Source organism: Aureobasidium melanogenum (genome assembly GCF_000721775.1).
Source record: "Aureobasidium melanogenum CBS 110374 unplaced genomic scaffold scaffold_5, whole genome shotgun sequence".
NCBI lineage: Eukaryota > Fungi > Ascomycota > Dothideomycetes > Dothideales > Saccotheciaceae > Aureobasidium > Aureobasidium melanogenum.
The window spans coordinates 125003-146075 of record NW_024470057.1 but is presented as its reverse complement, the minus strand read 5'-3'; the positions used below and the strand labels follow the sequence as shown (position 1 = coordinate 146075).

The window sequence follows — 21073 nt, the reverse complement described above, 5'->3', positions numbered from 1 at the left end:
TTCCAAACATCAACAACTCCTTTGTCTCGCTGTTCTTCTCCTTGGCCTGGTCACCTTCGTTTCGCACAATCTCGCCCCAGCTTTGACGACCCGATCCAATTCAGTTGCTACTACTATCCGGTCTTTTTCATTTTGACGCGCGCATCCCGCAGCTATCACAATGCTCGTGCTCCGTCTTCCGCTCCGCTTGGCCGCCCGCCCTGCTCTCTCTCATGCACATGTCGCAACACCGATAGTCGCATCTTCTATCTCTGCAACCAGGTCATATGCCGCCAAAGCTGATGGCACCACTACCACTCCCAAGAAGAAGAAGGCCGCCCCAATCTCTAAGCAGGCCCAAAAGGAGGCCGCTGCTAAGGCTGCCTACAAGCTCTTGAGCCCCGAAGAGAAGGCCGTAATCGACGCAAAGAGGGGAGAAGAAAAGAAAAAGGAGGAGGTCAAGCTGCTTAAAACCAAAATCCTTACACCTCCCAAATACAGACAGCTAAATCCCTGGTCCGTCTACGTCAAGGAGAACGCCAAATCCGTCGCTGGCCCCGTGAGCGAAATCGCAAAGGTCCTGGCTCAACAATTCAAGACCATTTCATCCATCGAGAAAGAAAGCCTCGATCACTCTGTCAACGAACTCAATGCAAAGTCCCTACGCGAGTTCCAGGAATGGCTCAGCAACCACACCCCTGCTCAGATCTACGAGGCCAATGTTGCCCGTGCTCGCTTGCGCAAACTGCTCGCCAGCACCAGTTCAAAGTACGCACTTATCAAGGACGATCGTCTGGTCAAGAGGCCAATCAGCTCATACCTCCAATACCACAATGAGCGCCTCGCTTCTGGTGATTTCCGTGGAATCCCCGCTCCCGATGCCTCCAAGACCGTTGCCACAGAGTTCAAGGCTATGTCTGCCACCGAGAAACAGGTTCGTCATGACGATCTTACACATTATTCACACATGGTTACTGACGTTTCCACTCTAGAAATACGTAGACCTCGCTGCCAAGGATGTCGAGAGATACCACAGAGAACATCTCGAAGTCTATGGCTTCGAAGTGCCTGTATCACCCAGATCTGCCAAGGCTGCTTTGGCAGAAGCTGAGGCTGGCATTGAACCTTCTGCATGATTGCAATCATCTTCATGTGTAGATTGACCCCTTGGATAGGGCAATTCCTGGTTCTCGTGAGAAACTATGTTTCTCATCGATATCAACCGTCACACTTAGAATACTCCCTTTCTCTTTATCTGGTATGGTCTGGTGAATCAGTGGTCTGGTCTTACAAAGAGGCGCCATGGCTTTGGGCTTTGTCGGGCTGGGATTGTCAAATGGGGTATGTGGATGGATGAGAAAACAAAAAAAGGAAAAGAGCCTTTTTCTCTTGTGTATTTGGGCGTGTGGCTGCTGTGATACCTCCATTGTACTGTACAGCGAATGACTTATGTTTTGTTCTCGTTGTTTCAAGCTATTCGTTCCTCCATCTACACCTAGAGCAGTACTGTTTGTACAAAGACACGTAGTCAGACGTCGACATAAGTCAATGCTTGTGTGATAGCCATAATCTTATCATATCAATGCTTGCTTTGGAGAAATGCAAATGCTCATGCTCCGACGCCCGATGCTGATTAGAATGCTCCCCATGCTGCCAGCCAACAATGCGAATGCTGAATCCCCCTTGCCTACCATGCATCTCTTACTTGATCTTCACCAATAACTCAGTACCCTTCTCAACCCTTTGATACAGGCAAACGTTCCTCCTCGACAATGTTCAGCTTCAACTCTTCCCCATAACACAGATAGTGTATTTCCTCCTCTTCGTAGCGCAATCGTACAGCTGTGGTCTTGCACACCCATTGTGTGCTGATCCGACAATGCTCATGACTGCATCAGATTAGCATAAAGTCTTGTCTGAGGAGAGTGCCGACAAACCTGTATCTTCTGATCTTCATGTGTAACAAGCGACAAAAGTCTCCATGGACTTTCTCACCCTTGGAAGAACCTTGACATTGAAAGGCTCCTTATACTCTTCTTGCTGATTTCCGTAAGAAATGTCCACAGAGCAGGTCTCATCTGTCAGGCACATAGTATGGCTGGTGACTGCTACCCACAAAGAACCTCGGAGGAGACGGCGCGCCAAAAGACGGTGCTGCCTGACCTACGGATGGGGCTCTCTCCTGTGTCGGCTTCGGCTGTACTGCAGCTGGTGCACCATGCACTGGGCGAGGCACAACCTGCATTGCCATGGTCCGCGATCTCATCTGAGGATATGCTGGTTGGCCAAATATAGGTTGGTGTTGGGCAGGTCTTGTCTGCAGGTTAGTTCCATGAGCTCTCGCATTCACTTCCTTCGTCTCAGAATACGGGTCCAAGATAGGATATCCAGGATGAGGCTCTTCGCGAGAAGGAATGGGGAAGTCCTCCGGCTTGACCACCTCGACCCGTTCACGCGCACCGCCATAGTTGTATGGCTCATAGCGACGACCCTGAGGTCTGACTTGTGCTCCAGCGTAGATCACGTCATCATCAGCCATGCCTGGTCTATACACGTCGAGAGGTAGCGCCTCTCTTGGGGCGGCAACGCGCGCAGGTTGTTCATGTGGTCGGTAACCAAATTCTGGAGGTCCTGTGTAGGAGATTCTATCTCCGTACCCTCCCCGTAAAGTGGAAGGGGTTGTCAAATCAACAACAGGTGCTCCGAGTGTTGGATACATCGGTCGTCTTTCCAGGCGATCCCACATAGGCAAGTCATTGGTTGGACGACTCAAAGCAACGTGCTGGGGCACTCTCGAGGCTGAGGTCGATTGAGTGACATGATGACCGTGAATTACTGGGACTTGACGAATGTTAGATGCAGGCAAGTTGCCACTGTTAGGCCACGCACCAGGCATGCTGCGCTGAGGATATTGCTGCTTCTCAGGCTCCGGACTCGACGAAATCTAGGCGCAAAGTTATATGGTCTATCCAATGACATGATGAAAAGAAAATCAGATAAACTTACCCGCACATACTCGATCCCATGCGAGACTATCTTACGCGGGACATTACCTCGCTGATCGAGGGAAACAGAGATCTGACCACCATGGCCGTGAGGCATAACAGCCTGGTCGGCACGCTGCTGTTGCAAACGAGCATTGTGCCAGCGGGTTTGAATTGCAGCGGGCAAAGCTCTGCCAGCCACGCGGCCTACAGACGTGACAGCATTGCGTTTTCTCTCACCGACTCCGACGTTCAGATCTTTGGGAGCCAAAGTCTGTTGTAGGATCTCCAAGCTAGTGTCACTACCATCATCTCCCGAGCCAGCAGCATTGCTGTCGGTATCGCTATCAGCATCGTCGAGCTCGTCATCATCATCATCGATGACAATGGTCTCTCGAAGGATGTCTTCAAAGTCCTCGGTGTCATTGTCGTTCTCTCCACGCCACTCGATCAGCTTCGTGAGTGACATGGGCTCGACGATTTGGCGAGCTTCCTTCCAGGAAACCAATTTAAGCAGCTTATCGTAGTCGGTGTACGTGTGCCTGATGCGAGCTATCGTGGCCAACTGTACCTGTCTAGACAGCGATAGGTCAGATGCATTACCTACGGTCGTGGTGCCCTGAGCCCAGTTGATTAGTGTACTCGTGACAAGGTGATATCAAAGCACAAACCTGCTCCCATGCGCGCTTGTAGATTTCTTCGAGGTCTTCTTCGGGGATTTTTGGGAAGAGTTCACGAATGTATTCCTTGACTTTGGTACTCTGTTCGGTCGATCGATTGTTGGCGTTGAGCTCAAGGCGAGGAGCAAAGCGTGCAATTGTGCGCTCAAATCGAGAAGTGGTGTCAAAACCAGTATCGCGTATCAGCTTACCATTGACCTCTCGGTAGCCTAGGAAGTTGCAGGCCTGGTCAAAGATGTCGGAACGGAAATGGTAACCCACGCGGTGTACGTGGTGGGTTAGCTTTTGAGGGTCGGTAGGTCCATTGCGTCTCGTGCCAGCCTGAGTATGTGGTTAGAAAGAGAGCTAGGAGTAGGGAGAAGCGCTTTGTGAGAAGTCCGGTTTGAGATGAAAATACGCACAGAGACAACAGCTACGTCGACGCCTAGTTGTCTTGATTTTTCTTTACAACGCTCGGCTAGATCGGCGTAGCCAACAGGGAGAAAGGTGTAGCCTTCTTTCGGCCTTGCAGAGCCTTGAATGTCCTGAGTCAAGATGGTTCAGTAAAGGGGCTCGACAGAATAGTGGCAAGGCGACAGACGTGTAGCTTGAGTTTCTTCTTCTTGGTCCTAACATGTTCGAGTTGGACCTTATAGGTCTTTTTGCGTCTGTCGCGGATCTTCGCTGCCGCACTCTGCCCCACTGAGGGGGCTCGTGAACCTGCGCGCACCATTTTGTGTTGAGATCGGAAGAGCACTCAAAGGGAATTCCTTGTGTGGAAGAATACTGTAATCAGTGGAGGTGTTGGCAAAGCTGTCTGGACTACAGCGAAACCCAAACAAAGTGTGCAACTCTCGTCGTTGTGAAAGTGGCCTCGCAAGTGCTGGCTGGCTAAGGCGGCAGCGGCAGCTACAATGTGACAGGCGACAATGAGCGCACCTTCCGTGAGAAGAATCGCAGAAGAAAGCAGATACAAGTTGCTCGGTCAAGAGAGCCAGTCAGGAATCGGTAGCGCTCACTACCCTATACGCACGCAAAGACGTAAGACAACTGGAACCTACGAATGGCAGCGACGGTGTCTACGATTCCACAGTATACCTCACAGCAGAGTGCGAGGCGTCCAGTGATTTATGTATGGAGGGGGAAGGAGGAAGATGACATGACGCAGGACTTTTGTCGGTCAAGTGCCACCCTCGGGCGTCAATCAAACAGGGCAAATTCGACTGCCCCACCAAGCAGCTTCGACTCTCGCGAACGATGGGGATTATCGGCCATGCTTTCCATCAAGGTCGTATGAAATTTGCAACTGCAGCTCGAGACATGTTTCAAATCCATTTGGGTCTTGCTCATTAAAAAGAAGTCAATACATCGTGTCTTCAATTCCATGTGCTCCATGGTCCAATTATTGCTACAACGAATATTCGAAAGTCCAGGCCAGCAGGACTACCGCCCAACTATCTTGATGCTCGTCCGCTTCCAGCAAAACGCAAAGCTTCTGCGACACATTCAACAAGCCGATCAGTGACCGTGACGGCGGAACTTTTGCGGGATGTTTGCTTCGACAATCTCCATGCGGTCGAGCTTTGCCTGACGTTCTGCTTCTTGTTCCATCATGTCGTGTTTGCGGAAGTGGGCAATGTCTTCTGGGTGCGTCAAATCCTCCTCGGTTGTGTCGTCTCCGTGGAATTTCTCGAAATGGTGGATCTCATACTCGTACTCATCGTCACCGTGGTGGCCAGGACCGTAGCCAAAGTCAGGTAGCTTGACGCCGTGAGCATCGGCAATAAGGAACTCGGCGTACGAGACGGAGCCACTTCTGTCCTTGTCGAAAAGCTCCAAGATCTTGCGGACGACCTCTTCCTTCTTCTCATCTGCCAAGTCCTTTGTGCTTTCGTCTTTGAGACCATAGGTCTTGCGAATGTCGTCAGGGGTCCATGTGCCACTGCTGTCGTAGTCGTGAAGGTTGAAGAACGAGCCAGCATCGAACGAGGTGATGTGATGTTCCTCTATGACGAAAGTTAGCGATGCTCAATGCATGAAGAAAGCGACAGTAGTCTAACCAGCCATGTGCCGTGTGGCCCAGTCTGCGTCGGCGGCTATAGGGGCTTGTTCATGGCCACCACCATGAGCTGAGACCTTCAGAGCACTGAGGAAGACCAGGGCAAGCCCCAGCAATGATATTGAGCGCGAGGTAGACATGTTGAGAAGTTGTCAATTGGAAGAGTAGCTATGTGCAATCACTAGGAAGACTTTTGGTAGACCGCTCACCAGAAACGCGGACATAAGACGGAAACAATACGTCATTTACAGGAGGGTTTCAAAGACCCAAACATTCCGTCTGCAGTAGCATTTCTAGGAAGGATTCATTCTTTTCAAGCTGTGACATGTTCTAATCGTCTACATCTCATGCTGAATGCAGGTGTAGAAGATGAATTAGCCCTCCGAGCCCAGAGTGCTCGTAATACTCGTAAGTTGCGACAAGGGGGAGCCAAGCGTCCTGAATACGCGGCTGTGCCTGGCGGGAACATGAAATGCCCATCTTCCGAGGCAAGAGAAACGCAACTTTATTCCATCCCACCTGTCACTGTCATTGTCATTGTTTACAAATTTTCAATTTGAGAGGCATCATGTCGGAAGGGTCGTTGCCTGCCGATAACCCATTCGTTGACCCGTCCCTCCACGAAACTCCCTCGGCCCTCCAGGGCGAGGCTACGCTGTTCGTCTCCGAGGATGCATCGCTAACCCTGGGAGCCGACGCGACAATTATCCTGGGTACACTTCGTGCCTTGTCCGCCAGTCAAGCACTCTCGCTCACGTTTCATAGACGACCGCTTCGTACATAGAGAGGCCGCCAATTGCTGTGGACTACTGCCGACCAGTAGGTTTACTCCCCAGCCCACCGAGTTCCGCTTGCCTAACAAACCCCAGGATCCAAGACTACTCACTCCATCCCTTACTACAACATCCTTGACGCTTCGCTCGACGGTCTCGAGTTGACCATTCAACATGCTCTGCCAACTTCCAAGAAATCTTGTCGTCCAGCCACCATCTCCTATACCCTTATCGACAAAACATCTATCGATGCCGCAAAGTCCTGGCTAAGCAAATTACTTGAGCTGGCCTACGGAAAATCCCAGAGGCACAAGAGGATAAAGGTCTTGGTCAATCCCTTTGGTGGTCAAGGCGCTGCACAAAAGCTGTACGCCAGCGAAGTCGAGCCTCTGTTCAGAGCTGCCGGCTGTCTCATCGATGCAGAAGAAACAAAACATTCTGGTCACGCCGTCGACATCGCTCGCCAACTCGATGTAGACGCTTACGATGTCGTAGCATGTGCATCTGGCGACGGTCTGCCCCACGAAGTCTTCAATGGTCTTGCCCAACAGCCAAAGCCAAGGCGTGCTCTGCGTAAAATCGCCGTTGTCCAGCTCCCTTGTGGATCGGGCAATGCTATGTCTCTCAACCTTAACGGTACCGGTTCACCCTCTTTTGCTGCTCTTGCCATTGTGAAAGGCGTGCGTACACCACTGGATCTCATGGCCGTAACCCAGGGAGAAAAGATGTACTGGAGCTTCTTGAGTCAGGCCGTGGGCATCATTGCTGATTGTGACTTGGGTACTGAGAACATGAGGTGGATGGGGCCTGCCAGATTTACCGTCGGTATCTTGCTCAGACTCTTGGGTAAGACTGTTTATCCGGCCGAGCTCGCCGTAAAAGTCGACATTGGCAACAAGGAAGCCATCAGATCTGCATACAGAGATAACAGAAGCAAAAGTCAGGATATCTCTGGTAAAAGAGAGTGGGAAGCGCATCAAGACCTAGACGGGGACAAAGATGATTCGCTTCCGGCCCTTCGATATGGCACAGTGCTCCAGGATGTGCCTTCGGACTGGGAAAAGTCGTCAAAGCCTACACTAGGGAACTTTTACTGCGGCAACATGGCGTACATGTCGGCCGACACGCCATTCTTTGCCGCTGCTCTGCCTTCCGACAACCACATGGACATGGTCGACGTTGATGGAACCATCTCGCGTCATAAAGCTATAGAAATGATGACAGGCGTTGAGCAGAACAAGACGTTTGACATGGATATTGTCAATTATCGTAAGGTCAGCGCCTACCGTATCAGTCCAAAGTTGAGAGCAGGTCAGAAGACTGGATACATCAGCATTGATGGAGAAAAGGTACCATTTGAGCCCTTCCAGGTCGAAGTTGTTGGAGGGCTGGGCACTGTGCTGAGCCGTAACGGTGCCGTATATGAGTTTGAGGGCCCAAAGTGAGGAGACTTGGGATAAGGCGTTCCTTTGATTTGGCGTTTGCTCTGTTTTCAAGATACCCCCTCTGGCGGTTAGTATAGATGTTTCGATTCTTCCGTTCAATTGAGTAGATTCATTAAAGATTATAGACTCTTGTCACTACAATCAATTCCATGTTGCGTCTGAGCGAACAGTCCATGTCTTCGATAATCCACGAGACAGGGTCACTCTCGAAAAGCAGTAGTAAAGATTAACCCAGAAGAAATTCTTGTCCGCGGGATTAACCAAATATTTGCAGATTTTGTGCTGGGATACATAGCCACAGGCGTCTTGCAAAGGGATTTGGGCATGTTCTTTGGACAGGTTAAGCTCAAAGGTCAAAGTTGAAGGTGCGGTGAAATCCCAAGCAAGCTACGTTGGTCTTCTGGTAGAAGCGTGTCGAACTTTCATATTTCGACACACAAGCTCTATACCGTGCTCTACCTTCCTTGAAAGCTCTAACAGATATAAAAATCACTTTAAGGTCATAGTAGATGCCCTTTGAGCCCAAAAATTTCACGATGTCGTTTGTTGTATTAGTATCAAGGATGAAAATGCTTGTTACGGGCGCAACCCTGTCTCAAAAGTGACCTAAGGCGATCTCGAGATTTGATCGAGTAAGTCTGCTGGCCATACTGCGTCGTCTGGTCCATATGACGTGGCCAACAGGTCTGATCCATCGTATCAAAATTACCTAGGAACTCGTCATCATGACTGTATAGTGGTTACTTTAGAAGAAATGGTCGTCTGCAAATAGGCGGAAGGTTCGCTTAATTAGGAAGCTCCGACAGCGAATATGCGGAACGAGAAGCCCTCACTTTGCCCTCAACAACCATCTACAAACACGAATATATATACCTGTCTGCCAAAAAATCGCATGAAGCAAACGAAACATCCAACCGAATCTCATTCAGGACCACACGGAGATCTTTGAGGAACTACATAGTCAACATGCCATCGCTTGAAGAGCACAACTTCTCAGCACCTGCTGAGGTGCATTCGTTCTCAGCATTGGTCAGTGAGCTTCTTTCCCCCTTCAATTCTTTCGACACCCGTCTGGAAATAAGCAAGCCTGCTCCGATGTTATCATCGAATCACCAGATAGATCGAGCTCGCATCCCTTCACTGGATGTTTCTGCGTCCATCAACATGCACTGACTCATCTCAGCTCTTTGATATGGATGGCACGATCATCGACAGCACCAACGCCATCGTCAAACACTGGCATCAGATTGGAAAAGAAATCGGCGTAGATCCTGAAGTCATCCTTGCCACCTCTCATGGAAGACGTTCAATCGACGTGCTGGAGATCTTGGAGCCGAAGCTCGCCAACTGGGAGTGTACGTAAACCTTCTTTCTTTTGTCCACCCTACACTTGTCACCTCTCGGAGTCACCGATTCGGAATCCTGCAACCATTACCTATCTGTGGTTCCCTTATTGCAAAGGGGAAAATGGGCTCAAGACGATCAGTCAAGTGCTCACTCTCAAATCGCTCAAACACGTGTGGAACCGACGACCAACTACTTGGCCATCACGGTACAGACATGCTGTCACAGGGTCATACGCCTGTGGGTAAAATAGAGGAGCTAGAGCGCGTCTCTCCACCAGAGCGTTATACATGTTTCTCGATGCTTGCGAAAAGTCCCACCCACATCGTACACTCAGCGTTGCCTATAACGGCTCTTGTCTCAGGATCTACGGCAAGACCTGAGACCTCAAGCAGAAACACTCCCAATCATCGCGTCAGTCACGTCGAAAAGATCAACTGACACGAAGTACGCGATGCTTACCGCACACCCACAATCACGATTCACGATGTATCTTTTCTTTTCTCACTCCACCACATGCATGTCTCGCCCTAGTTATCTCCATACAGCTAATATGACTCTCGCTTTTGCTAGACGTCTGCGCGGCAGAAGGCGCCATTCCTAAGAAATGGGGCCACGACGCCGTGGAAATACCAGGCAGCCGATCTATCTTGGAATCGCTCGAGCAAGCCTCTGCTCCCTGGGCAATCGTGACTTCGGGCACACAACCGTTGGTCTCCGGATGGTTGGAGGTGATGGGCCTCGCGACACCCAAGCACCTAGTCAGCGCCGAGCAAGTCGCAAAAGGCAAACCAGACCCAGCATGCTACAAGCTAGGTGCGCAGCGATTGAACCTCACCAGCAATGATGTTCTAGTGCTCGAGGATGCCCCCGCGGGTGTACGCGCGGGGATAGCGGCGGGCTACAAGGTAGTCGCATTGGCAACCACGCATACAGTGCAGCAATTGCAAGAAGCCGGTGCGACTTGGATTGTGCGTGACATGCGCAGCGTAACGATGAAGAGCTTTGACAAGAAGACTGGTAAAGTCGAGATAGCAATCACAGATGCGTTGGTCCAGTAGATAGCAGAGTAACCACCTTTCGTTGCTCTGGCAGGACGTTCGTTGGTAAACAACAGGAGGGCGGCATAGATGAATCAGGGTCGGGTCGGCGAAAAAGGCACATAGATTAGAAGTTTAGAACTGCTTACCCTCGGCTTCTTCTTTTACATTTCCCCCTGCGTCTTCTCTTCATGCGAGATATATCCTTGTTGCTATGGCAGAGTTTGATGAAGGGGTGGGTGGCTTAAGTTGTTTGTATAAAAGCATACGCAGCAAAGCCGTTTAGAGGCAGGGGCAGCAACAATCAAACCCAAGTTTAACCGTTACAACTGCGACCCATGCATCATTAAAGAGATCGCAAAAGCCGCGCAACGACGATTATTACCGTATCTCTGTAGTGACACAGATGCAATCACGTTCGTTTTTTGAATCGTCTTCTTTCTTCTCTGCCGTGAGTCGAAAAGTGGAGATGCTTGACGATGCTGCCGAAAAATAGTCGATTCGTGAAGCTTTGTGTGATAGCAACGCTTCTGGATCAGAAACCACCACGTTGCTAAGGGTCCAATGCTCGATTCATAGAAAATGATCTTCTTTTATGACGATGTAGCTGTTATCCTGATCTGCCTGGCACAGAGTCATGTGGGATGGTTGTTCTGTTACCAGGTCTGAGATGGAAGTGACGTCGTTGTCAGCGCTTCTGTCATCAGAATGGTATTATGATGGTCGGATTAACAGATCGAGCGGAACTGCAGTCAAATGCAATAACCTGCCTTGAAACCGATCGCCTGATTGACACACATCATGCGAAGACATAGACGAGATCTAGGCATATCTTCATGTAGCATCGTAGTGTATAGGGTAGCAAGACAGCTATTAGATAGCGTGTACATCCATGCGTCTGCATATATAAGAATGATAGCATTCCGCAAATGTGATCAAGTTCGAAATAAGCAGCCCACAAGCCATGCACTATCCGAACGGATGCGAACTCGCCCTGTACAGAAACCAGATCCCAGCGATCCAGTACTTGATCATCGGTTTCACCGAGATATCGGGAGGAAGAATTATATTAATGTCTACCCAAACCGTGGGGGGCGCGATTGGAATCCCAACTTTTTGCTGCAGAGTCAGACAGATAACCGAGATCTGATATGTGTGCAGCGAGTTAGCGACGCCCAACCAGCGGGTCTTCAACTGCTAGATGCGGCATGTTGCAGTATAGAGCGACATGTTGCAGTACAGATTACTGTAATCTTTTCAGCTGTTAATATAAACTGCATGGTGAGATTTGAAATGGTAATTGCTCTAGAAGCAGCCCAATCGATTATCGTGACCGAGGCTGTGAATTGAGTCTCCTCTGTATCTCTATCGCTGGAGGGTATGACTCTTTTGTCGGGACAACATGCATTAGTGATCTTGATTGTCTCTCTGCTGTGCTTGCTTGATGCATCATGTGCGTGCCTCTTGCTTCCTGCTTTGCTGCACGATCAACATCCTTCTGGTAGCGGTGAAGACGTACTTCTCGACCCAGAAACGATCAAGAAAAGAGTAATCATTCGACCAGGGCTTTGCATTGCATGCAAAAAAAAAGAACTTACGACCGACATGTGCGAGGAGCAGGATTGCAGATATGTTATTTTTGGTCCAGCTCTACTTGCACCCTGTCCAAGCGAAGGGTCATCATACGATATGCAAACGCAGAGTAAGAAAAAAGTGAGGGGGAACATATGAGAAGAAAATCTTGGAAATCGTGCAGTGTACCTAAACCAGTCGTACTGTACCTGATTACCTACCTTCCCACGCGAACCTTTTTTTGTATGTGTGTCGAACAACAATGCAAGGTTTGGTTCTGCGACATGTACAACAGTCTCTTTCGAAACTCTTTCTTTATTTTTACGCTTCCTGTCGTACTCGCGTGCACATGTTTGGTTGTGGAGTCCACGAGGACGGGACAGGAACAGGCAAGGAGCCTTGCGACCTCTGTTGCAGGTACCCGGTAGAGAAAAGGCAGCTATTTGGAGAAACCACAAAGGCAAGGGTTGACTGGCACCACCTGCACCTGTGCCTACTTTCCATGCTCCGTGCCGCGTGTGTATGCAGGCCAAGAGGACTTGCTCGGAACGTCGGGACGTACCCATGATAATCTCCTCTTGCAGTCTTTTTGTGACACTGCAGAACCCAGCAGTACCCGCGCTGGAAATCCACATGCGATCGCGACCATGACACGAGGCGATTCGAGCATGGGAAGGACAGGAGTTGATGTTTTACCTTTTCCATAGCTATAGCTGTAGTCACCTTCGGACAGCGACAGAACAGCACGAGACTTGTCGACGGACTGTAAGCTGCCGTATCGTATATGCCGGATTACGACTCCGAGAGTTTTCCCGGCTCAAGAGCCACCTCACCCATACTCGTGCGCCCGAGGAGTCAAGGAAGAGGTCAACGACTCATGGCCAAGTTTTGGACGAGTGGGGAACGTACTCCAAGAGAACAAGGCGGGGTGCTCGTAAAACAAGAGAAGAGAAGGAAGAGGAGAAAAAAAGTGCTGACAGATCGCGCCAGCGAATCGGCCAAAGTCGAGTGTTTCAAGTGTCAACAGCCGCCGCACTTTTTTGACCTTGGTGATTTTACGGCACTTGCTCAGCATAGAGGTCACAACGAGAAGACGGGATCGCGCGGTGGTCGTAATGGTGACAAAAGACGTTGAGACCGACACTCAAACATTTTTTTGATACACTTTTGCGCAAATACTTCTCGCACCGACGTTTTTCGACTGGTGAATTTTGCGATAGCCTTTGTTGCCCTGTGAAAAGAGGTCTTATCGTTCTGGCAGTTGAGATTGTTGCCAAACCGCTCATGCTTGGTCAGAACCCAGGGCTGAAAGTCAGTCCGCTGGGCGGCTCACGAGGTTACCAATCGCTATCAGGTGAGGCGCAAGACGTGAACGTCCTTGGTAACCAGTTCCTTCCATCTGCGTCATCACACACAATCTTGATTCTCGCCGGAGTTCATACGTGTCAGACTGTCACTTCTTGCAGCTGAAGATGGCTAATTTCGTTCTCTCTCTTGAGCTGTAAAGGGGGGATGTGCTGCCATGTTTGTCGCGCAAGGACATGCAGCAAGCGGCTACGACCGTGATTGCTTTATCCCCTCGGGCGACATGACTACACACCGCAACGTCTGCTCGCTTCACTGCCGCCGCCGTCGTCTGGAAATTTGTTGCTAGAGTTGTCAGCAAAGGGGGCTACAGCAGTCGTACCAAATGCTGGAAGACTTTAGCGCCATGTGAAAGCCCTCTTGGCTGCTATCTCCGTAACAGAAGGGGTTGTCTTGCAGTGTCGGCGATTTGTACGGCTAAAGTTGAAGTTTCAATCCTCAACCAACCAAAGCGCCGAGAAGCATCAAGGATGCGGGGACAAGGATGGACGCCATGGCCGACCATACCCAGCATGTGGTTTAACATGATGGCCGTGAGATGGAAGCAAGAGCTGCTCTCGAGTCCCGACAAGTGCGCATCGGGCAGAATAGATTACGCCATTTGTCTAATCCTACCCTGCTGTGAACCTTTGGGAAGACTTGAGAGTTCGGAAATGGCATCAGCGATTGGATAGATGAATGATAAGCACCTCTTTTGGTCGATCAGCCGCTTCTAGCTGGACCCTTTTGGCGCAAAGAGGATGCGTCGTCTTCAGCACAGCTGAGACTCGACCCGTAGTCACCGCACTGCTTCCGTCGAGCGGAACGAGATGGGTGCAGTCTTCCACTTTCGCTTGCGCGAGTCGTGCATGACCATGAGTACAATCCTTTGTCATAGCGCCTAGCAGCGCACGCAAAACCTCATGGCAAGTCGACCCCACAGGCCACAACCAACGGGCGGGGTGATGCGTCGGAAACGAAGCAGGAACAGGAAAGGATTGGAATTTAGCAGCGGCCACTAAGCGACACTTTCAAGGCGCCGGCGCTCGGCCTAGCGTGGTCCGCTCCGAAACATGCGAGTGGATCCTCTTTGGCTGCTCTGCTCTGCGCAGCAGGACGTGGCGCAAAGTGATGATGGCCATACGTTCGATTTGAGTGGGCGCGTGGCTCAACGACCCCTCTCGCACCGTGATTGCTAGACGATTACGCCGGTAGGTAGGGCGGGAGGCGACGGTCGATTTGGCAACAACTTATCATGATGCCGCAGTAACAATCGCGAATGGCACAGGGACAAGAAGGATGCGGAGAATAAACACAATTCATGACCGGGCATGCATACCAGCCGAGGGGAGCGGGAAGAAAACATGATTCCAGAAGCAGGGACCAGGGCAGCAGACAGCGTCGTGAAGACGGAGCTTTATTTTTAGGCGGTGTGCTGGTCAAGATGATGGTGGTGAGCGGCAAGTTGCAAGCCGTCGCACGAGGATTCAGGAAGAGAATAAGAAAAGATCATGATCATGGACATGGACATGGGTCTGACAGACGGCCCAATGGCAGTTTAGGCAAGGCATTCATCATGCCAATCGCAGACAGGGTCTGGCGCGATTCGGAGGGTCACGAACGTTGAGTCGTGATGCTTGGGCTTGGGAGCAGTTGGAAGTTAGCTAAGCGTGGACATGGGCATAGGAGGCTTGTGCGGCGACGGCGGCTGCGCATAACATGTTGGCACTGGTTTTGGACGTCGCTGGCCAGACAGACAACGGCGCGTGTGGTGATTTGGTTTGTGAGACGGAGGCGCTGAACGCTCAGACGCTCTTCTGCGTGGTCGTCTTGGTGCACGTCTTGTCTGGCGCACATCGAAGCGATCTTCAAGCTCCCGCTCGGTCTCTGCGAGCCGGACCCGCGATCTCTGTGCTTTGCTTTGCGCTGTGCAGCCGCTCCCAAGCTTTGCACCTTCCGAGTCGTGATCCGCCCTAATCTCATCGTCGAGTCGCTGCTGCCCTTTTCTCTCGCACCCTCCAAGTCCAAACACTTGTTTCTGCCCCGACGTTCGTTTTTTCCAGCTTCTCGCTCTTCGCCCTGTTGATCTGCGTTTCTGCCAGTCACTCGCTACAACCCATCAACATCATTATCGTCAACATCATACCCTCTTTCGCAGCCATAATATCATCATACCCCTCAACCACCGGCCAACCCGCAAGCTTGTTGATCCTACCTACCCACCGTGCGCATCTGAGACACAACCAGCCTCCACGCCGCCTCTGACAAACTCTCCCGAGGACTGCCGCCGAGGCCTTGCTTCTTCTTAAACCTTGCCCTCTAGCCAACCCATCACGCACCTCACCTAGTGCGAGCCCTCACCACACACCCCTATAGCATTCCAACATGGAGTTCGCCGACTATCCAGGCCTCAATGCAGACCTGGCAGCCGACTTCCATGCGCGGCACTTCACCAGACGGGACACACACATGTTCTCGGACCATCTGGGACAGATGCCACACTTCAATCCTGCCGCCCTAGCTGGTCTGGCCGTCGACGTCAAGCCGCGCTTGACAAAGGAACAGCACGATGTACTCGAGAACGAATTCAGAAAACAAGCAAAGCCCAACACAAACACAAAGAAGAGATTCGCCGAGGTCTTGGGCGTGTCATTAGACAAGGTCAACGTAAGTAGCCATACATGCCATAACTCCAGACCAACCACCTAAGCTGTACACAGAACTGGTTCCAGAACCGCAGAGCAAAGTCAAAGCAGGATGCCCAAAAGGCCGCTGGTGCTTTCAACATGTTGCAAGCGCAGCAGCAACAGCAACAACAACAGCAGCAGCAGCAGGGCCAACAGCAGCAGCAAAGCTTCGTCGGCATCAACCCAATGGGTGCTATGAACAACATGCCTGGCGAACAACCCTTCTGCATGCCCAATCTGTACAACGGCGTCCGCGACAACTCCATCATCGACGGCACCATGTCCAACGGCCTGGGGATCAGCCAGCCTGAAAACGCCTTTGCTTCGCTCGACCAGATCACATCACAACCTATGCGTCACCAGGCGTCAACACAATCTCTAGCCTCTCAGCATTCAGTGCGTTCGGGATCGATCGCTGAAGCCAACAACAGGCATACTCTGACTCAGGCTCAGTTCGACGCTTATTCGCAGCCAAACTTCGCCAACATGTCGACTGCTGACAGCAACAACTCCTTGAACTCGACCGCCAACAGCGACTTCTACTCGGAGTTCTGCGACTTCTCGTTCGACCCTCAGTCTGTTGACCCATTGACTTCTCCTATGCAGTCTAACGAAACCATTGATTCTTTTGCTCCCGACGTGGTGCCCGACTTCAAGCCGTCCGATAACCAGCTGCGCAACCCTTCATCGAGTTCGGATGGATCTGCTCCCTCGGTAACCATCTCACCAGCAGAGGACAAGGAAGACACATTCGACTTGAACTTGCCGAGCGACAACAAGCCTTCGCAAGCCACAGTGACGTCTCCTCAGTGGCAGCCCGGACAGTCCGTTCCTGTGGAGATGGACAACCTCCGCAAGGAATTCCAAGAGGCTGCTATGCGCCGCGACTTCTCTGTCCAATCAATTCCTGATCCTAGCGAGTACCTTGACCAAGCCATGGATTTCCCTGGTGATGACTACAACCGCCGCGAATCTTCAACGGTCCAGCTTGCTCGTTCGATGCAAAGCTTCACTATGGCTTCTCAACGCTCAGCCATGCCCTCATCCAGCATCGCTGCCCGCCGACAGCGCCCTCGCCCGGCTCCCTTGGGCACCACTGGTTCGAGCACACGTAGCACTTCTTACTGTGGCACACTACCCACATCTCCGGGTCCCGTCGGTGGTAACAATACTGTGGGAGGTCACAGTCTTCGTCGTATCAAGTCATCGCAAGCCATGAACGGCATTGCTGGTGGTCGCATCCAGAAGAACATTGGTGCCGCTCAGCGTTCGCCTTCTGGCTATACCACTTTTGCCGAGGCCAACAACGCTCGATTCGGCCGCCGCGCATCCGCCTTCACTCCTGCTTATGCTAGTCTTGCTGCATCGTCTGTTAGTCTCGCTCCTCCTACGCCACTGTCTCCTACCAAGACAGCAAGAACTCTACGTCAGATGCAATCTCAACCTATGCTCAGACAGACCAGCTTGCCTGAGGGCGATGAAAACTACATAGTTTCTGGCATGAACTTCTCCCCACCCTCAACGCCTCTTTACGGCGGCCAGTTCATCCGCAGCCGAATGGGCAGCCTGGCAGTTCCTGCTGACAACACCCCTCCTCAATCCGCTCCAGCAACCCAGCAATGTTTCCCCAGCGGTGCTTTCAGCCCACCTCACATGTCGGCAATGCCTATGGTTCAGTCTCAGGCTAATCCGCAAGCCTTCCTTGGCATGTTGCCTAACGAGTACCCTCAGATGCACAATGTCATGTTTCCTGCTCAGCAACAGCAAAGCCAATTCATGGATCCACAGATGTCGTACATCATGACAAACACAGGCGAAGTCATCTCTGGTTACCCCGTTATGCCACCTTTCGCTCAGGGCCACATGCAAGCGACTCCTCCTCACCAGCAGCAACCTTTTCTGCCATCCTCAAGTCTGAGCCCCAACGTCCTTGGCTCTTCGCAGGTCCCGAAGCACGTCAACCCCGGAGCCGATTTTTTCGTGCACGAATACTCACCTCCGCGTGACGTTAAGCAATCCAACACTCCTCGCAAAGCCGTCGAGACTGGACCTAAAAACTACACCTTCTCCAACCATGGCCCGGAATATTTTGAAAAGCACGCCAAACAAAAGGGCAGTTCCAGTCCTGCCTCTTCCTCTTGTGAATCGGCTGTGGCATGAAGCCTATACTACGACAGATCTTGATCTCTCCATCTGATGACGACACTATCTTTGATTTCATTTTTCTATAATGTTTTTTCTTCCAATTTTTGGCTCTGTTTCAGCACTGGATATCCCGAAGCGAGGCGTTTAATGTCTGGTTACTTGCATGCGCGTTACGGGCAAAACTGGATGTGAGCTTCAACATCCCTTTCCTTTCTATTTCACGATGGATAGTCACTTTACACCTTTTTACGTTCACAACTCTCTCTAATCACCTAATTTCTATTGCGACAGCCTGCCTTTTCTTTTCTTTTCTTTTTCTTTTTTACTCTTTTCGAACAAGCAACACATGGCGATGTATCATACGGGAATACCCAATAAGGAAGGGAAGGTGGGACTTCAGGTCCAAACGGGATGGACAGGGAAAAAAGAGAAGGCGACATCTAGATGCCAACAATAACTTTTCCGAATCAAGATTTGACTTGCTTGAGCTCCGTTCTCACACGTACATGACATCTTTCCTTGCCAACTCTCTACTGCAAGGTACCTTGGAATGCCGATCATCTGCTGATGACTCTTGTCCAGACCAACGTGTAACATCCACAGCAGGTTGATAAGAGACGCGCCGTTTGATACGCACCTTGATCGCTGCGTTCATCCTTCAATCCACAGTGGGTATCCTATGTCGAGCACACAAGGTCTGGACATCCCGATGTTGGAGCTTCTTGACGACCAATCCAGTCCCATGACTAAGAGGCGAGCGTGGTACGTTCGTAACAACGTCCTGTCCGCGGGTGCTATTGGCACACACAGCCTTTGACAGCATCGTGAGAGCAAAAAAACGCTCGGTCTAAAGAGCCTTCCACATATGTCACTTCTGGCTATCTAAAGTCTGCTACCGTCGGCAAGACGGGCGTGTCCGTCTCCGTCCGCTCATCTTTGAGGATCCGGTTGCGAAAAGAGGGCAAGGGCTTGCAAGAGGGCAAGAGAACACGAAGCTTGTTTCAGGTCTAAATCTTGGGTGTGAGCGCGTGGGATCGAAAGCAAGTGAGTGAGTAGTGGAACGAAAAAAGGCCCGCGGTTGTAGGTCAAGGTAGTTGGAACAAATAGACTCAACGGCCCGCTCCCGTGTTGCTGTTACCATATCTGGACGACAGGTTGCCTTGCCGCCGCAGACGACGGTGGATTGTGTGCATGGCGACTGTGCAACGGTTTTGCACAACAGCCTAGAGCCCAAAAACCGTTTTTCTGATATAACCCGCTTTGGGCAAAGTCGTCGTGGTCTATCGATGGCTTTTGGGATCTCTTTCCACTCTCTTACACGAAGAACCAAGAACCTAGGCCTTTCGTCCTTGGTCGTTACGACTGTTACGTTCGAGACTGAGCACTCCTGTTTGCGATACGATACGGCCTTATCGATTGCGAGGGTCGTAAGGTGTGCTAACGACCTATCAATCATGCCATTTGACCTCGTGAACAAGGCTCAGCTGACATGACAGATATCGCCTCAGGGCAAGGATCGGCTATGTCACTGGCAATGACACGAGAAAAGATCAGCCATGACGAATGTGCCTGATCTTTCTTTTCTTTTTGACTTTGGTGGGATCTTGGGAAGTGCGTGGCAGCCTGCCTTAGCTTCCTTCTTTTTGCTGCAAGGCGGTTTTCTTCTTTGAAGGTGTGTGCCTTGGATCAGCCCATAACGTTGTATGACTTGCATGGAAGGCGGACGGGAGGCCCAGGCAGAACCAGGCAGACCAACCAGCTAGCAAAGCTCCGCAGTACTAGCTTTTCTCTCTCGCATGCTTTCCCTCGCGATTCCCCAGATTGTGTTTGGCTCTTTGCTAACTAGAGTAGTGGAGTGTGCTTTGCTGGCGGATGCAGGTACAACCAAGATTCGCCTTGCGGCGGCCCGTTGGGAACCGGTGCCTGATTGACGGACTCTGCCGCCATATCCTTCGGGCAGCAGCGAGTTTTCGTTTGGCAGAATTAAAGGTATTTGATGGTATACTCTCCATTCCGCCGGAGTCTGTGTGATATGGGATCATGATCTTCCTTGATGGGAGAAGAGGAAAAGGCAATCCCTACCGGGTTGCGAAACAATGTGTGCACTAACCAGTGCAATGTCTTGTATTTTCGATAGAACAGTTATGCAGTATGTCTTGGCTTTGGGAAGGCATCTCGATGCTTCGCTTGTCGGTCGTATCAAGTCAAGATATCATGACACATGACTGGCGAAAGCCTAAACAGAGCCACGACGATTGCAGGTCCACGGTCCATGAGGGAGCTTTCTCGGACTCTCTTTAGACTCGCGCGATAAGCATAATTCGGCGTACGTTGCTCGGTCTGACGTTGTGGCTATAGGATGTTGGATGAAGTTTGCGATCCACGTGCGTTTGACGGGCGGGAGGGAGAGCCTGGAGCCATCTGAGATACCTTGATCCTGAGAGCTCTGTCAAGGCGTCAGTGGAATTGAAGATTCTCGCCAATTCAAAAGGCCAATGCTGGCATACTACCGAGTGGCGTTCTATACTGCTTGAATGCTTTCCACTTGATTTGTTATTGCAATCTCAACATTTCTGCTTCCTTGATTTGTTGCTCTTCTGCATTGTAGTTTTTCAATCTCAGCCAACAGACTGGACATCTGAACGGTGATACTGTCTCGGTTCTTGGATGAGGCTCTACGAACGAAGTTCAAGTCGACTCGTTGAAGAAAGCGTTGTATAGCTGTCTCGGTCGCTGCAGGAAAGAATCCCTATCCGTGAAAGCCCCATGTATCCGTGAAACATCCTACGGCCTTGCACGCTGAAAACTCGTTCATATGTTTCTTCTGACTCGGTTTGTTTACATCTTGGGGGTGCAGTGTCCACTACCTAATCCTCGAGGTTATAGTTTCCGCTGCGGATGATGGATCCGTGGCTGTTGGCTGTATTCCATCATACGCAAGGTTTGCGAAACCGAAAAAATCTTCAGTTATACTTCGGACTCAGTATCCGGCTTTGTCATGCCTTTATCCCGGAGACAGGAGACTGAATGAATGATTCAGGT

The 21073-nt window shown here is 50.9% G+C and overlaps 7 protein-coding genes across 7 annotated transcripts; 4 read left to right on the top strand and 3 right to left on the bottom strand.

Moving 5' to 3' along the window:
• Window positions 1–160: 160 nt before the first annotated feature.
• Window positions 161–1115, top strand: M437DRAFT_73505 (uncharacterized protein; the record flags this gene model as incomplete). Its single annotated transcript, XM_041026037.1, has 2 exons — window positions 161–913; window positions 972–1115. The coding sequence occupies 2 exons, from the start codon at window positions 161–163 to the stop codon at window positions 1113–1115; spliced, it is 897 nt and encodes a 298-aa protein (XP_040881571.1).
• Window positions 1116–3330: 2215 nt separating this feature from the next.
• M437DRAFT_43845 (uncharacterized protein) lies at window positions 3331–4355 on the bottom strand (the record flags this gene model as incomplete). Its single annotated transcript, XM_041020820.1, has 4 exons — window positions 3331–3582; window positions 3635–3964; window positions 4045–4157; window positions 4220–4355. Coding segments are annotated over 4 exons (831 nt in total), but the record flags the coding sequence as incomplete, so codon positions are not given.
• Window positions 4356–5140: 785 nt separating this feature from the next.
• On the bottom strand, window positions 5141–5821 carry M437DRAFT_64195 (putative secretory pathway protein Ssp120; the record flags this gene model as incomplete). Its single annotated transcript, XM_041024380.1, has 2 exons — window positions 5141–5628; window positions 5683–5821. 2 exons carry the CDS (start codon window positions 5819–5821, stop codon window positions 5141–5143), a joined length of 627 nt encoding a protein of 208 aa, XP_040881569.1.
• A 428-nt stretch (window positions 5822–6249) lies between these two features.
• Window positions 6250–7899, top strand: M437DRAFT_64194 (sphingoid long chain base kinase; the record flags this gene model as incomplete). Its single annotated transcript, XM_041024379.1, has 3 exons — window positions 6250–6394; window positions 6447–6500; window positions 6551–7899. The coding sequence occupies 3 exons, from the start codon at window positions 6250–6252 to the stop codon at window positions 7897–7899; spliced, it is 1548 nt and encodes a 515-aa protein (XP_040881568.1).
• A 966-nt stretch (window positions 7900–8865) lies between these two features.
• M437DRAFT_82558 (HAD-like protein) lies at window positions 8866–10304 on the top strand (the record flags this gene model as incomplete). Its single annotated transcript, XM_041027775.1, has 3 exons — window positions 8866–8928; window positions 9083–9254; window positions 9817–10304. 3 exons carry the CDS (start codon window positions 8866–8868, stop codon window positions 10302–10304), a joined length of 723 nt encoding a protein of 240 aa, XP_040881567.1.
• Window positions 10305–14859: 4555 nt separating this feature from the next.
• Window positions 14860–15361, bottom strand: M437DRAFT_64192 (uncharacterized protein; the record flags this gene model as incomplete). Its single annotated transcript, XM_041024378.1, has 2 exons — window positions 14860–15308; window positions 15346–15361. 2 exons carry the CDS (start codon window positions 15359–15361, stop codon window positions 14860–14862), a joined length of 465 nt encoding a protein of 154 aa, XP_040881566.1.
• A 223-nt stretch (window positions 15362–15584) lies between these two features.
• M437DRAFT_64191 (uncharacterized protein) lies at window positions 15585–18046 on the top strand (the record flags this gene model as incomplete). The annotated part of the gene is made up of 2 exons (XM_041024377.1): window positions 15585–15866; window positions 15920–18046. 2 exons carry the CDS (start codon window positions 15585–15587, stop codon window positions 18044–18046), a joined length of 2409 nt encoding a protein of 802 aa, XP_040881565.1.
• Between the last annotated feature and the right edge of the window lie 3027 nt (window positions 18047–21073).